The sequence below is a fragment of the Acanthisitta chloris genome, unplaced genomic scaffold, assembly GCF_000695815.1.
Source record: "Acanthisitta chloris isolate BGI_N310 unplaced genomic scaffold, ASM69581v1 scaffold4043, whole genome shotgun sequence".
Lineage (NCBI taxonomy): Eukaryota > Metazoa > Chordata > Aves > Passeriformes > Acanthisittidae > Acanthisitta > Acanthisitta chloris.
In genome coordinates this window covers 12,127-28,823 of record NW_008664150.1, presented here as the reverse complement: position 1 = coordinate 28,823, position 16,697 = coordinate 12,127, and the positions used below count along the sequence as shown (strand labels likewise).

Here is a 16,697-nt window from a genome sequence, read left to right as displayed (position 1 = left end):
CCCTACCAGCCAACAAGTGTAATTTGTAGCAAAGAACTTGTGAATCTGCAAAATACAACTGCTCTTCTAACTACGCCTCCTTTTTCTCAGCCAGCCTCTTTCGCTTTTTGAAATGAAATACCCAGATGCTACAACCACCAACTGCCTTCCACAGCAACTCTCTTATAATGTCAGGAGATCAAGAGGAGTTAGTTTGTCCAATACTGGCTTAAGCTGCTGAAGGTCTTTCTAATCTGCTGAATAAAGCAAAATTTCAAAGTAGTGAAGACTAAGCTCTGTTATGTGACAACTCCATTAATATTGAGAACTCTTAGTTCTTTCAGTTAACAGGTATTGCTCATCTTGAGCATTATTTTTAAACCAGCTGTTTTGCTTTTGGGATCAAGCAACTTATTTCCGCTGGGAACTGTATGAGCACAAGAGCTTGGATCAGCCATAGCTCGATATCTGTATTCCACATGGATGAGACTTCCTTTCATTCCCTGATTCTTTCTTCAATCTAGCAACATGACATGCTGTCTATTATTCTTCCACCAGACCTTCTTGCCACAGCAGTGTCACTCAGCAGAGTGGTAAACAGGAATCGCCCTGAAGTCTCTCAAACTAAGCAAACTCCTACAGCAAACTCACAGTTCCACTAGACTTCTGAAGGGTCCATACCCCCATATCCTGATCGAAACTGAACAGAGTGCAGCAGTGACACGACAAGAGGCAATGGGTACAAACTGAAACCACATAGCACCTTTCAGTATCTGAAACTGCTACAAGGAAGCTGGAGAGGGACTCTGTGTTAGGAGCTGCAGTGACAGGGGGCAATGGGTACAAATAGAAAGAGGGGAAATGTAGGTTAAATATTAGGAAAAAGAATTTTACTGTGAGGGTGGTGAGACACTGGCACAGATTGCCCAGGGAGACTGTGGCTGCCCCAACCCTGGCAGTGTTCAAAGCCAGGTTGGATAAAGCCTCGAGCAACTTAGTTTGGTGGGAGGTGTCCCTGCCCATGGCACAGGTTTGGGACTAAATGATCTACAAGGTCCATGCCAAACCCTAAAACTCTATGATTCTATGATATGATTTTCAGTTAGGATTGAAAGTAAACTTCATTATTATTCTCTTATTATATAAATCATTTACATTGTTCAGGGCTTGAAGAACACAAGGAAGAGCTGACCATAACGCAAAGTATGTGCCTTGGAAATTGTTAGTCCTTCAGTGTAAAACATCAAAAGAGATGAGAACCCTAAGAATCACACTAGGAAACCAAAATTTAACAGGACACATCAAATCTCCTTGCTCAGAATGCAGGATTAAAAATGCAACTGCTTTGCTTTATGTTTAACCTACTTTGAGTAAACTTAGCAAGTTTTAAGAGAACCTTTTTAATTAATTTAACAGTCTGCATCTCTAACTTCAGCCAACAGTATTTTTTACATGACAATCAATTATTAAAAAGATGTTAGGAAATAATTAATACACTGGGAGTTCCACAAAGACGGTTACAAACAACAAACAAGTCACATAGAAAGAGTCAAACAGCAGCTTGTCCTCCCTGAGAACCACATTAATTCTACAACAGCTAACTTGAAGAATAAACTTTATATATAATCGACTCTAATATAGACTGCTACTCATTAGAACATAAAAGACAGGTGACAAATACCAGTTTCATGCAGACTTATATAAAATTTCATTCTGATCTAAGTGCCCATTTGGTATATCCCACAACTTCAAACCCAAAATGCTAGGAAAATTCAAAAGAAGTTGTTCTGGTTTTAAGACTAGGGACTATGTTAAAAAAGTAAACAAAACCACACATCCCCCAAAAATGAAACCCAAGAAAAAAACAAACCACAAAAAACCCTCACCATGTCTAATCATATGACTAGTGAAATCTTACACTAACTAGTTTGACAATAATTCTGTACTAAAAAAAAAAAATAAATCACAAGAAGTGTGATGCAGAATGTAACACTTAAGATACTGAAGTCTGAAAATGAACTTTTTATCTAACAGACAACATAGGCTTCCTTTCATATGATCTGAATTTAAGGGAAAGCATAGTTATGGGGATGTAAAACCTACATTCACATGCATACCTCATACAGCTTTGCCTCCTTTCTGCAACAAACTGTCAGCGTCAATCGCTTGTGCAAATTAAATCAGGTTGACTGTGAGACCCCACAGAGTAACTGAAGTGGGAAAGCAGCACACAGAATGCATAAAATCAAACTGGAACAAATATCATTCAATATTGCTTATTTGCAATAATCTACATCTATCAACCTTTCCTAAATGAAGTGTTAGCAAGTCACTTCTTGCACTCGACAACTACATATATAGGAAAATTTTCTGATGAATGTTACAGGAAACATGAAAGAAATTAAGAAGTAGGAGGAAGCCAACCCTCAGCAAATTTAGTGTCTCTATGTCAGTACATCCTATCAGCAAGTACCCTTCTAAAAATCTTGTAATTACTTATAAATAAATGGTCTAGGAAAAAAAAGGTTAAAATTAGAAGAAAATCTTAAAGTTCCCAGTGTTTGTGTCATTTACAGTCCAGAATCTGACAACAGTTTACTGTCTGCAAGTTTGTAGCTTCTTTTAGGAGGAGGAGGAGGTAGGGCTCAACTGCTTTAAGATCCTTCACTTGGGAATTTCAGTTGAATCCAAAAGGACTCTAATTTACATGTAATACACTCTCCTAATGAAAAGATCCTTATAAAGCACAGTAGGAAGCTTTCCAAACTGTTCAGCAGCATGGCTTAATAGCTGTCAAGCCAAATTTCTTTTTAAAAATGAAGTATAAAAATGAAGTATATAGCTATATATTGCAGCCTTTGCAATCTACACGTGGAAATGCATCACAGATATGTGTATCATAATGAGTATCATAGAAATAACCAACCAATAAGCAAATAAGAACACCAGCAAACAGGTAAGTCAATATAAGCCCCCAATAAAGCAATTATGCTCAAAATAACTAACACAATCCTTTCTAAGAGACGTGATGCAGGTGATTGTATAAAGCAGCAATGATATTGAAATATTTTGTGCAGTTCTTGTTCATGTGATGAAAACTGGCTACTGTGCAAGTCCTTCTGGCTTCAAACTATTTAAGCATCTAGTTTTGACAGCTGTCCCTTTAACTCTTGCTGTAGAAATCTTACAGCTTCACAGTAGTCAGCTCCCAAACATCTGCACAACCACCAAAACACAAAATGAAACATTTGCAAAAATTTCACCTACGGGGAGAATGCCAACATGAAACTAGACAGAATATGAAAGACATACAGTTTTATAAAGGATTTATTTACACATGCAGTGAACTTAGATGCATCACTTCTTTCACCATGATAATCAAAGTACAGGAAGAGGTTGTCTGCTGCAATTGCAAAGTGAACCACTACAGTCAGTCTACTCAATTTTGAGTATTAAAGGAAAGTTTTATTATAGGAAAGATATAAATGGTTCATTATAAAACGTGAAAAATCATCATTTGTAAGTACCTCGAAATGACTGTGTGGCCAACACCAGCACCAGGAGGTCAAGCAAACAACTCTAGTTTTTGTAAAAACTCCAGAAAATCACTTAATTAAAAAAAAAGTCTCCTAAATTGTTTCTCAATCAATCCCCAAACCTCCTCCAACTTTGGCTGCACAGATCCCAAGCACTGGGAAGCCCATATACATACAGAAACATGGATGAAGTAAAAATAGGCTGTTCAGATTGCTGTTTGAAGCATGATTCTCAAACTAGCAAAAGCAGCAACAAAACCAGGCCTCAACACAATTTTGTGAAGATCATGGATAGGTATACTTGGTGTGCATTGGATGTCCTTCCTTGCACCCTTTCAATATTACTCCCCATATATTTGTTCACAAAGCAGTGAGTCCTGTGGCTTTTGGTATAGTGTACGCATACTGTATTCCATATTATGAACTCAATGTCCTTAGGAAAACATAAATCTGTAAACTATAATGAAGATAGTTTCTGACTAAAGCCAGAACAGATTAGTTATACTTGAAAACTTTTTGTTTTCCTGCCTTGATTCCCCTGCAGCAGCCAGCTCATGACCCAAACTGGAACTCTTTCAATCAAGTTTCAAAGAAGAATCTACAGCCTAGCAAATATAATTCAGGAATAAGACCCTGAGGGCAATGACCAATTTGTTATATAAAGTAATATCTACCTATCAACAATGTCTTTTTTAATGGACCATTCAGTAAAAGCACGTAAGAACACCAAAGGGGAAAGGGGTGGGGGCAAAGAGCTCAGAATAAAAAGAAAAAACACAAGCAAACAATACTGTCTTTTATGACTTAGAGAAAAATCATTCCTGAGAACTAATCCACTTAAGATAAACAGGAGCAAAATGGAATGGATTTGCAAAAGCATATTGTCAAATGTTGACAAGAATGTATACACCAAACTGAAAGCCATGATTTTTGCAAGCCCTTCGCATCACTACTTCTTGTCTAATCCTATATCCTTTCCTCAAATAATTCCCAGTGCTCTATTTATCAAGGGAAAAACAAAACCAAATGGCCAAGTTTTACCAGCACCACACACTGCAGTGCAACTGCAACCAACCTTGGGAAGGCAGAATAGTGTAGTCTATTTCCTTTAGCTGATAAATATCCTCCTGTCCCACAAAACATCAGTGTATGTATCATCCCACACTGCCTGTACCAACCAGCTCTTCTTTTATGCCCACTTGGACAGTTTCCAGAAGGAAACACGTTTGTTACCCAATGAACTGAGAGGGATGTTAAAAGCCCCTGTGATTCTGGGAAAGCTAATGTAGCTCAGAAGAGCCCTTGAGGGTCAGGAAGGAAAGGATTTAATAGTTTTCAGAGAAATGACATATTGGCCTGATGCTTCTGTGAAATATTCTTGGAAGCAAAAAAACTTTCCATCACACTTCAAGAAATGTAAATGTTTAAACTGCGAACTTAGTCTTCAGTTGTCTTCAAACCTGTTACCATATGTCTTTCCTTTCTGAGTGTACTTAACATTAAAATAACATGCTTGCACTCCTCAAATAACCCATCTGCTGTTCCCTGCTTCTGCTACTTTAAAAGCTTGTCAGCTGCTATCCATTGCAGCTCCAATTTTCAGCATAAAATTAGCAATGTACTATTTATTTTGCCTAATTACACTAATTTCACGCACTATACTTGTCTTTAAGTGCCCCAACACTTGAAATAATGAGGGAACCCCAAACAGTTAAGATTAAGAAAACAATATCCCAAGTATTTCGTTAAGAAAACTGTCTCCCTTGACTGACAATCTACTTCTGACTAACCATGAATTAGAAACAGAAGTGTTGTTTCAAGATTTCACACCATTCAAAAGACCACTAAGATATAAATTCCTTGTAACAAGCAGACAAAAAACCCAGGAAAGAGTAATGGAAAGGAGTTCATAAATTAGGGTCCCCAGGTAATTGCACATATACTACATACATTGCACAAGACATACAAGTCCAATATGAGCCAATGCAAGACAACCACCATTACCTTGGATTACTTTGAGCACAACCTCAGACTGTAATGCAAACCTCTGGGAATGCTTATACAGTCAGAGTATGAAATCACAGGATTAATATAAATAAACTCAAGGAAACCCCAAGCAACTAAGACCTCAACCCTCCCTCACAGTTAAGTACTTTAGTAATTTAGGATATATAGTGGCTTCTTCCTGCCTACTCTTTGCATTCAGGGTAGCATGCCCCTGCTTCTGTTACAGGAGGAGAAATGGAAAATCTCACCCAGCTTCCCACATAGTTTGACAGTTTGGACTCTGAGCTGCATCATTTCTGGGTTCAAATCCTGTCAAGCTGGAGAAGGACTGAACTTCACATTTGTACTACTGGGACAAGTTGTCTAATGAAAGGGGGAAACCTGTAGCTTGAAATGAATTCAAATACAGTAGCACCTGACTCAGAGTAACTATCCAGGATTTTTGGTGCTGGCACATTACTCCTGCTCATCTCAGCAAAGTACAGTGCCTATCATCTTTACAGTATCTTAACCTGTTCAGTAATCTTTTGTCTAGAGATCTTTTTGCCCCTGGATCAAATCATGCTTGAATTTCAGGAGGCTTCAGAGATTAGACAGCATTGAAAAGCAGATTGATCTTACTGCTCTGAAAAACACAGCTAAGCTGTTTAGAAGTAGAGTGGCTACAACCTAGCAATGTAAGCTTGCAAAAGGTTTGAACCAGTAATGCAATTATCTTGCACCTTTAGTATCTCTGAAAAACATTACTACGTATCTATTTCACTTTTAGAGGTTTCTTAGATAGTTTCTCCAATACCTCTCACGGTCTCAGAGCAGATTGCATATTTATGCTGCCAACATAATGAATAAAGGAGAAGCAATTAGCTCTCAATTCAAAGAAACGCTATACCTTGCTGCTAACAGCCCAATGTGTTTGCTCATCCATTCCACTCCTTTAGATAATGATGGGACAGAATTCTTCGCTTCTGAGGAATTTCTTTCTACTTACCGGCCTATTGGTGTCCAGGGCAAAATCATTACCTGTCTGGACAACAATCTAGCTTTACAGTGCAGGAAGGTTAGCACCCATTTAAGATGTGAACTTAACTTGCTGTTAAGAACTTAACAGCAACTTATGTAAACATAACTTGCTGTATGCCTCAAATATTGAATTCTAGGAATGCATCAGGTTTTCAAATGCAAAAACACTGACAGGCAACATATTTACTAACTGATTACAACACAAGAGTGCTGGAAAGTACACACTTCTCAGCATGACTCACAGTGTGTATCCTATGACTGCTTTGCAACCTCTGGCATTGTACAAAGATACACTATTATAAACTTCTAAAAATGTATGTTCTTTTTAAAGAAAAGCAAACCAAGAAGACCACAGAGCTGTGAAGAGGGCAGGACCCAGTGCAGCAATGCAATTGCAGCATATAGAGGTATGCAGATGACAATGAAAGAAATCAGAAATAACATAAATCACAAACACTATTTTTACTTTACTATTTCCAAGTATAGAGATTCATTATGCTACAAAGCCCCCAAAGCATCAGTTTGTGTAAGGCTGAAGGAATGTATTCTAAGAGAAATACTGAGAATACCAAGAAAACTCTTGTGCTCTTTAGCTTCCTGGGATTGGAGATGTAACTGAAAGATAAAGCACAGAATCATAGAATTTAAGGGTTGGAATGGACCTTACAGATTATCTAGTCCCAACCCTCCCTGCCCTGGGCAGAGACAGCTCCTCACTAGATCAGGCTGCTCAAGGCTTCATCCAGCCTGGCCTTGAACACTGCCAGGGTCAGGGCAGCCACCACATCCCTGGGCAACCTGTGCCAGCATCTCATCATCCTTATAATAAAAAACCTTTTTCTAATATCTAACCTAACCTTCCCCTCCTCCAGTTTGAATCCATTGCCTCTTGTCCTATCATTGCAGTTCCTAACAAAAAGTCCCTCTCTGGCTCCCTTATAGGCCCACCAGATACTGAAAAGTTGCTCTGAGGTCTCCACGCAGTCTCCTCCAGGCTGAACAGCCCCAACTCCCTCAACCTGTCCTCATAGGGGAGATGCTCCAGTCCTCTAATCAAGATATCTGAAGTGTTTGCAAAAGCCAATAAAGCACTATAGGTGAATAATCAAATGCTCCAGTGTATTTAAAAATTAGCAAGCCGTAGAGCAAGACAAGAGGATCTCTTCCCAGCCAAGGAAATACCATGAGCTTATATTGTTTATAGGAGTTGCAAAATAAGAAAATGGACTTAGCAATACACTAAGCACTTGTGGTTTGTATTTTATGCATATGCGAATGCACATTGTCAACCACGTCAGGAGCACCAGATAGTGTTCAAGAACAGACTGTAAACTTGAGGTTTTGCTGAGAAATTCATGCAAAAATAATGCAGTTGCATGAAGGAATCAATCCAAATTTATATTATTGACCAGATGTGTGTGGCTGGCTGTCACTATCAATTGCAGAGAGCAGACAAGAAATCTCAATCATATTTTTGATTTCTCTGGTAACTTGACAGCACTAAAACCCAGACTTTAAAAGACTTTCTAGAGATATATAGCTGTGTTTCATCTTGTATTCTTCAGCAATTGTTGCCACATCTGATGGCAAACCCTACTGCCAGGAGATTCCTCTCAGATTCTCTGATCTGTACCAGTAGGTTGTAACACAGCACATTGTATCACCACAGTGTTCGCATTATACAACAGGACTAACAATTTAGAACCACTACTGTGACCCATGCGATTAACAGACAATATATACATACATGAATACAAAGATCAGTACTCTAATGACCAGCTTGGGCTACATGTTTAACCAGAGTTGCAGTATAGACAAGCCTGGAAAGGCCATGAAGCACATTTGAAAAACCCATGAATACCTTTTGAATGCTCACAAGAGTAATTTTAAACATTTTACTGAATGAACCTTTGTTCTCTTATTACAATAGAGACAATAGGAACAATAGGGAGTTCTTTTACTACAGTAGGCAGTTCCAAAACTACAGGTTCAGAGACACTTCTAGACTATCATTACTCTGAGAGATACAGCAGCTTCATCTAGGTTATTTACATTGCCACGAAGTGGCAGGAGATGAAACAAAACCAGAAGATGACAGTCATAGTGCTTTGAACATATTTTCCTTTAACAATAATAGGGTATAAAATTAAGTAGCTGACACTTCAATTGCCTCTCAAACCATGACTTACTGATAGGTCCCTCAGTCCTGAGGAAAGCACAGACAGGCTTGAGAGAGGAATTGCTAGATAGTTCTGAAATTGTGATTGATGTGTAGAAGCCCCTGATAAGACCCAAGACAAGCCACAGGTGTGTGGATAAATTAGAAATGCAGAACAGTAAAAGACCACAAAAGCAGTTGAACAGAACTGTCTATGAGCCACAGAAGTTCTGAGGAGATGTGGTATCAACAGAGGTCCTGGTCAGATTTGTGAGGAAAAAGGCAACAGTACCTTATGTAGACAGTCAAAAAGAGACATGAATTGTCAAGAAACAGGAAGGAAGACCACTATAATCTGTATTTTCAAACCAATAATTATTAAAGAAATCATATCTCTCTGGTATGCTGGTATAATACAGGCCAGTCATTTAAAAGTTAGGAATGAGATACTTCAAAAAATTGCCTAAATAAGCATGTAGGGCATTTGTAATACTATGGATTACAACCTTAGTGACAGCTGGTAAAGCACCAGAGTGGAAGACTGGAAGTTAATGGAAGCTGTCCCTGAGATCTTTTGCTGTAAAGCATTTCATTAGATTTTCATAAGAAGATAAATTTTAAAATAACCCTTACAAAAGTACAAAATCCAAATGTATTTTGCTAACATGAAAACTAAAGAGAAAATGATTTCTTTCTCAAGAGACCATTTACCAAACATGCTTCTTCCCTGTTCATTTGTTTAGTCATCCATCAGCCAACTTCAGATGTCTGGTTATTATCCAGGCAAAAGAGGAGATTCTCTGTTATGATGTATTTTACAGGAGGGATTCCATATAATATGCACAGAGTTATCAGTAGGATGGGATAAATCTATCCTAGCTCATAGTAAAGTACTGTTTATCCTACTTGGAATATTGCATAAAAACATAAGACACAAACATACTATAAAGCATGCAACAGGGAGAAAGTATCTACAGAGCGTAGGTAAAAAACCAAGTAAGATCAGCTCTCCAGCTCTAGCCTCCCTTCCAACCCAAATCCTTAATCACTACTTAACAAGCCTTTAATAAGCAGACTTGTGTTAAACGGGCAGGAGGGAAGACTGTCGGAAAAAATCCAGAACAATCTTCAAATCCATCCCCTCTTCAAATGAATGAGATGAGAATCTTAGAAAAATAAATATGAAAGAAAGCACAGAAAGCAAACATGACATTCACTCACATAAAATTTTCTGGATATTCACTCAAGGCCATATCAATGATATTCAGAGCATCATGATAGTGTTTCTGGGCTGAGAGTAAGAGTGCAAGGAGATGAAGAGAGTTGGCATCATCTCCTTGTAGCTGCAGAGCCTGACGGACATAACCCAAAGCTTCTGGTATCTGATTTAAAAAACAACAAAAAAAAAAAAGGCAGAAAAAGAAAGCACCACTATTAGCAGTATTGCCCATTGCACATCTAGAAAAATTTCAAAATATTCCCCCAGATACCACACAGAGACTCCTGTAACACACTACTCAAAAGTTTCAAATGGATCTGATGCTCAACAGTGAACAGCAAAAATTCAATAATATATTAACCCTGGAGAGTAAGATACAAGTTTCTGTAAAACAGATCCCTTTGGCCCCTTGAAATATTCACTTGCTATTCTCTTTTTGTGTATTGGTTGCATTCCTACACGATTTTGAAAATAATTGTAATTCATTAACAAAAATGTAGTTAGACAGCAACAGTAACTTTTCTCTATGTAGCATTTCATTATCCCCTCACCTGCATGTGCTTTTGTGCAAAGTAAGTACACTTAACTGTTTAAACCAGGAAGCTTACTTAAGTAACATGAGAATTTTGGAATTCAGAAGGACAGAGTCATCGCCTGCTACTGAAAAATACTTACTGCTATTAAAGTGACAATCCATTCCACTCTAACGTGACATAGTCCAAGGCCTGTGCTACTCATTAGCAATGAAAAGTAGTCACCTAGAGTATGTAAACGACTGTGCTCAAAACTACTTCATAAAATAAACATGACATAGGAAAAGGCTTCCCATGATATATACAAAGCAGTTCCACATTACCCAAATGCATGTGATATATGGTAGAATGCCTTAGACACAACAGCTGTACAAGTTGAACTTAGCTCTGATCTCTTTTACAATATTAAAATGATTTCCAGTTTTCTTAAACACTTATTTTTTATTTTGTTCAGAATAACCAAACCTCCTACAAGTCTTCAGAAAGATCTTAGCACATACTTGAGATTTAAGCATTGTAAAGATCATTAAAGTCTAGATTCAAGAGTTCCACTCTCCAGGATCTAAGCAGAGATCACACATAATGGGTAAAAACATGGTAAAAATTGACATTTTTTTTCTCTTCATCTAGCAACATAAATGCTGAAATAAGTTGAATTACTTATGTCTTATTTGCGATCCTAGAGCTGGAAGCGGCAGAAATCTGGAGAAGTGCATAAGACTGAAGCTGTTTGGAGAGAATATTTCAGGGTTTTTTTCCATATATATGCACCTATGCACAAGGAAAACCAAGTTTTTAAGGAAGAAATCTTCATCTGTATCCATCAACAGATACAAATCCTAATCTTCATCAAGCTGCACTTTTGAAACAAAACTAACCTGTCTGGATATGGCAAGCTGCAGTGCCAAGTAAAATGCTGCCAAATGATCCGTTGGAGACAAACTGTGAGCCCTTAAAAACAAAGAGAACAGTGAATTTTTCCGCTGCTCAGACAGGTTAGACATAGCCACAAATGCAGATACATCTCAGATCTCTTCACTACACGTATGCTCAGATTTTGATATAAGTGGTGCTCATTCCAGTGACTTTCCTCACACTTGTCAATCATCCTTGATTTAAAGGAAGCTCTTTAGGCCATTAAAAACATCACTTTATTAGAAAATAATGAAGTGATTTGAATATAAATCTTAAAAATGAGCAATACAAAATGGTTCTTTAAATAAATTATACTCCTAAACAAACACTAGATGTAATTGCCTAAGGATATTTATAATAAAAATTAATTAAATGAGGTTTTCTTACAGAAAAAGGAAAACAAAACCCAAGCAAAAATCCCCCAAAATAACATGCCTGCAAAGAGAAGAGTTATGTCATCTGCACCAGAAGTACCCAACAATCACACCAAATGTGGCAGGATGGTTCTGAAGCACAGAACTCAAAAGAGCAAGAATAGCAGCACAGTAGATCACAGTTTTGTTCATTCTCAGACTCACAAAGCTTAAGGATATTTTCAGTTCAATACAGTAAGCCTCTGAGGAAGCCAGCTACTTCATGGGTTTAAGTTGCTTTGAGACTAAGCTATAATAGAATCATTAAGGTTGGAAAAGAACTCTAAGATCATCAAGTCCAACCATCAATGTAGTACCACCATCATGTTCACCACTAATCCATATGGATCAGTCACCAGGGATGTTGACTCCACCACTTCCCTGGGCAGCCTGTTCCAATACTTGACAACTCTCTCCAGAAAAAAAATTTTCCCTAATACTTAATCTATATCTCCTCTGGTGCAACTTGAGGCCACTTTCTCTCGTCCTGTCACTTGTTACTTGGAAGAACAGACCAACCCCCACTTGGCTACAGCCTCCTTCCAGGTAGTTGTAGAGAGTGTTAAGGTCCCCCACGAGCCTCCTCTTCTTTCCAGGCTAAACAACCCCAGCTCCCTCAGCCACTCCCTCAACTCAATGTCCTTCTTGTCCTGAGGGGCCCAGAACTGGACACAATACTCAAGGTATGGCCTCACCAGTGCTGAGTACAGGGGGACAATCAATTCCCTAGTCCTGTTGGCCACTCTATTGTTGATCCAGGCCAGGATGCCATTGGTCTTCTTGGCCACCTGGGCAGACTGCTGGGTCATGTTCAGCTGCTGTTGATCAGCACACAGAGGTCCTTTTCCATCATGCAGCTTTCCAGCCACTCTGCCCCGAGCCTGTAGCACTGTATGGGGTTATTGTGACCCACTGGCAGGACGCAGCACTTGGCCTCGGTGAACCTCACACAATTAGCCTCAGCCCATGGGTCCAGCCTGACAAGATCCCTCTGCAGAGTCTTCCTACCCTCCAGCAGATAAACACTCCCACCCAACTTGGTGTTACCTGCAGACTGACTGAAGGTGTACTCAACCTGCTTCTCCAGGTCATTGATAAAGATTCTAAACAGGTCTGGCCTTGATACTGAGCAGGGAACACTACTCATGACCAGTCCCGCTGAATTTACTTGTTATGCTGCAATATAAAAGAAATCTATGCTGGACAGTTTCTTTATCACAGTATTACATTAAAAATCTGCATAACACCTAACTCACCCTGAACCTATGTGTGAAGGTCAGATGAAGTTTATGCTGATGGTCTTTTCGTAAACAGAACATTCATTGACAAAAGCATTGAACTGCCCAATAGCAGCAGTGGTTTTCTCATTATTCACTCTCAAAATATTTCTAACTGCTTCTGTTGCAACTAACCCCAATTATTAAAACAAAAAATAACTACTTTTTTTAAAAAAAGTTTGTTTGTTTGCTCGTTTTTAATGCTTTGGTCAAATGCACACACTTAGCCGCGTTTATTTTATTATTCCACAGAAGTTGTTCTTGTAATACACTCTACTATTTTCCCCTGTAACACAATCTTTCTGCTGCAAGATAAGAGCTTTTTGGCAGGGGGATGCTTGAGCATAAGGACAAAAAGAAATTATGGCTGTACCCCAAAAGGATGTGTAGTAAACACTGGGCAGCAAGCCTGGAACTATTTTTTTATTTGTATTTGTTGCATTCTTTTAATGGAGACTCAATTAGAAAGAGGATGTGTAAAAATCATCTTCAGAACATTTAATGAGTCATCTCCATTGGCTGGAAGGAACAAAATTGACCTTTAAACCATTACAACAACAAAGAGAACCTTCTGCTTCTGACCTATGCATTTCTATCTTCCCAAGTCCAAAGAACTCTACAGCTCTGTTAGTTTAGCCACTACACCCAGAATGCTTCAAAGCAGTTTAAGTAACTAAGACTCAGGTTCATATTTTGTTCACTTTACCTCTAAATTGGAAATTAAAGTCACATGTAAACCCTAACAGGGTCCAGGACCAGTCCTTTGTTAAATATAAGTTCACAAATTAAACAAGGCTAAGTGAGAATAAGAGATTATAACTAAAAGAATACTTGCACGGTGACTCAAGTTTCAGATAGTGAAAGAATAAAGCTGTTACTCTCTATCAACCATTTGGAGAGTTCTGTGAAACTTCAATTCACACCAACCACAGGAAAAGCACTGAAAGTCTTCCAAAATTTTAAAAAGAAAAGTTAGTGAAACAAACACCCCCTCAGTACTGTGTGAAGACAGCAACAAGCACCTTCTTCCACGGCCACTATCACAAACTGGCAAGCCTTGAAATCTGGCACAGGCAAAGGTACAAAACATAACTGCATTTCTTCGTGACCTCTGTTTCTTCAGGAATTGGTCCTTTAGGTACGTGATTTAAAAAAACCCACATAAAAGCCTGGCATATCATAATATTGAGTCCAGTACAAGATGTTTACTTTATAGATTGTGTAGGAGATGAATGGAGAATTTCAACTTCCATCTCCTGGAAAACGTTTATTTTTCAGATGTGGGAAGAGAAAGTGGGCACAACTCTGGTATGCTGAGCATAACACATTCTCTGTGGTAAGAAATTTTCAGTAGCATCCTATATTTATGCTATCAAGGCAAGGAAACAGCAACATTATCAATCACATTGGAGTGAATTTCCAGTACAGCTGATCTATCAGATACAAGACTCTTTATGAACACAAGTGTGAAAACATGATAACAAGCAGAACAGACCCCTGTCAAAGCATACTTTTTCCCTTTTCTTAGAAGGCAGCTATGGGATTTTTGAGATGCTGAAACTCTGTTCTTTTCAAGGACCAAACTATTCTAGTCAAGATTCTGTGAGGAGTCCAAGCCACTCACATGATCAGTATCACTAACAGCAACATCAGCAATTCACTAGTCTTTAAAACATGTACCCTGCACATGGGTCAAACCTCTGAAACACAACTGAACTAAAATCTATGTACAAGCTCATTCTGAGAAAGGCCAGCTGAAAGGGTGACTATATGACTTAACATGCACTTAAAAATACAAAACATTGTCTCTAGGATGTTGTATCAACTGAAAACAGGTCCAATTAATCGACACATTCCCAAGACTTTCTGTGTATAAATTTATATTCTGCTAGTTAGCACAAATATTTCAAAGCTCCATATCACTACAAAACTGAAGTTCCACTCAACCTATACAGCTAAAGGTCTCCTGGGGCATTGTACATAAGGAAGGATGTGGACCTGTTGGAGCAAGTCCAGAGGAGGACCACAAAAATTACCAGAGGGCTGGAGCACCTCCCTCTGAAGACAGGCTGAGAGAGCTGTGGTTGTTCAGCCTGCAGACAAGAAGGCTCCAGGGAGATCTTATAGCACCTTCCAGTACCTAAAGGGGCCTACAGCAGTACTGGAAAGGAGCTTTTTACAAGGGCATATACAGATAGGACAAGGGGAAATGGCTACAAACTGAAAGAAGTCAGGTTTAGATTAGAACAGGAATAAATTAGATCTAGATTAGGAATAAATTCTTCACTGTGAGTGTGGTGAGGCACTGGAACAGGTTGCTCAGAGAAGCTGTGGACGCCCCACCCCTGGAAGTGTTGAAGGTCAGGCTGGATGGACCTTAGAGCAAACTGGTCTAGTAGAAGGGGTCTCTGCTATGGTATGGGGGTGGGAACTAAATGATCTTTAAGGTCTCTTCCAACCCAAACCATTTTATGATCATTTTATGATTGCTCCCAAAACAGTTCTCCTAACCTAGCATGTATTGATTACTCTTAATTCAAACCACTCAATCATTTTCTAGAGCAACCTAATAAAACATTGCCATAATAAGCAGGCCAGAACAGAATATTTGAGCAAATATTTTATACTAGAGAGCAACACAATTGTCCTTAGAATGAAATAAAAGGAAACCCTTAGAAAACAATTCTGACAGAAGAGGATGGAAATAAATGCTAAAGAAACACATTCTGTACTCCTGAGGGGAGACTCCCAGAGGTGAAGTCGTCATTACACAATCTTTTACAAGTCTCTCTTTTTAACACATAATAAAAGCTTTTCACTGCATATTTCAGAACGAAATGAAAAGATCAACACCCACTCACCTCTGAAATGCAAGAAGAGCCTTTCTCTGCAAGACCTCTTGCATCCCTCGCAAAGATGCTAAAAAGGATATATTTAATCAGTGATATGAACGATGGAGAGATTTCATTCCACATGCTAATTGAAGAAGATTTAATACATTGACTGAAAAAATGGTTGCACACAGAAGCTTAAATTTTAAGTCTAACATTCTGCTAGGTATCCTTTTTTAGGCAACAGGGGAATTTCCAAATGTGAAGGCTTATTTTTATCTTACCATCAGTAGCCTGAAGACTGTAAGTCAATCCCAGTGCCAAGTAGCCTTTTGCTTTGAACTCTGATGTTTTGTCCCCAAGATCAACAACTGTTTTGGCAAATCTTTCAGCTTCTTCCAACTGAAAATATTATAACACATCCATGTAAGTCGAAAACTACGTAAATTTTACATTGCAAAATGAAGAAGGCACAACATGTACATAATGCACACTGAGTCTGTGAAAATCTCAGCCATGATTGCTTTTAAGGACTATTTAATTTTTCATTAGACTTAGCTTTTCTAATAAATACTAAGTAAAGAGCACAGATTTTAAGCTGAAGCAGCCATTGCTATGGTTGAGAGAAACTCTGGCCCCTAACACACTTAATGTGTTTTGTCTTTTTTCCTTTTTTATTTATGTATGTTAATAACAAAGGTATTTCTGGTCCATATATGCCATCTGCCAACTTTGCATTTTATAAAGAGAGCTCTTGCCTCATGGACTATTTCTTTAGGAAAATCAATCACATGAACTATGGCTCCAAC

The 16,697-nt window shown here is 38.5% G+C and overlaps 1 protein-coding gene across 1 annotated transcript in view; it reads right to left on the bottom strand.

Moving 5' to 3' along the window:
* TTC7B (tetratricopeptide repeat domain 7B) overlaps positions 1–16,697 on the bottom strand; it is a gene marked incomplete at its 5' end in the record, with an annotated part of 79,547 nt that overhangs the window by 54,503 nt on the left and 8,347 nt on the right. The window contains 4 exons of the mRNA XM_009071206.1: positions 9,922–10,082; positions 11,331–11,403; positions 15,919–15,976; positions 16,173–16,290. Of these exons, the coding sequence (XP_009069454.1) occupies positions 9,922–10,082; positions 11,331–11,403; positions 15,919–15,976; positions 16,173–16,290 (410 nt within the window). The remainder of the gene's footprint in view (positions 1–9,921; positions 10,083–11,330; positions 11,404–15,918; positions 15,977–16,172; positions 16,291–16,697) is intronic.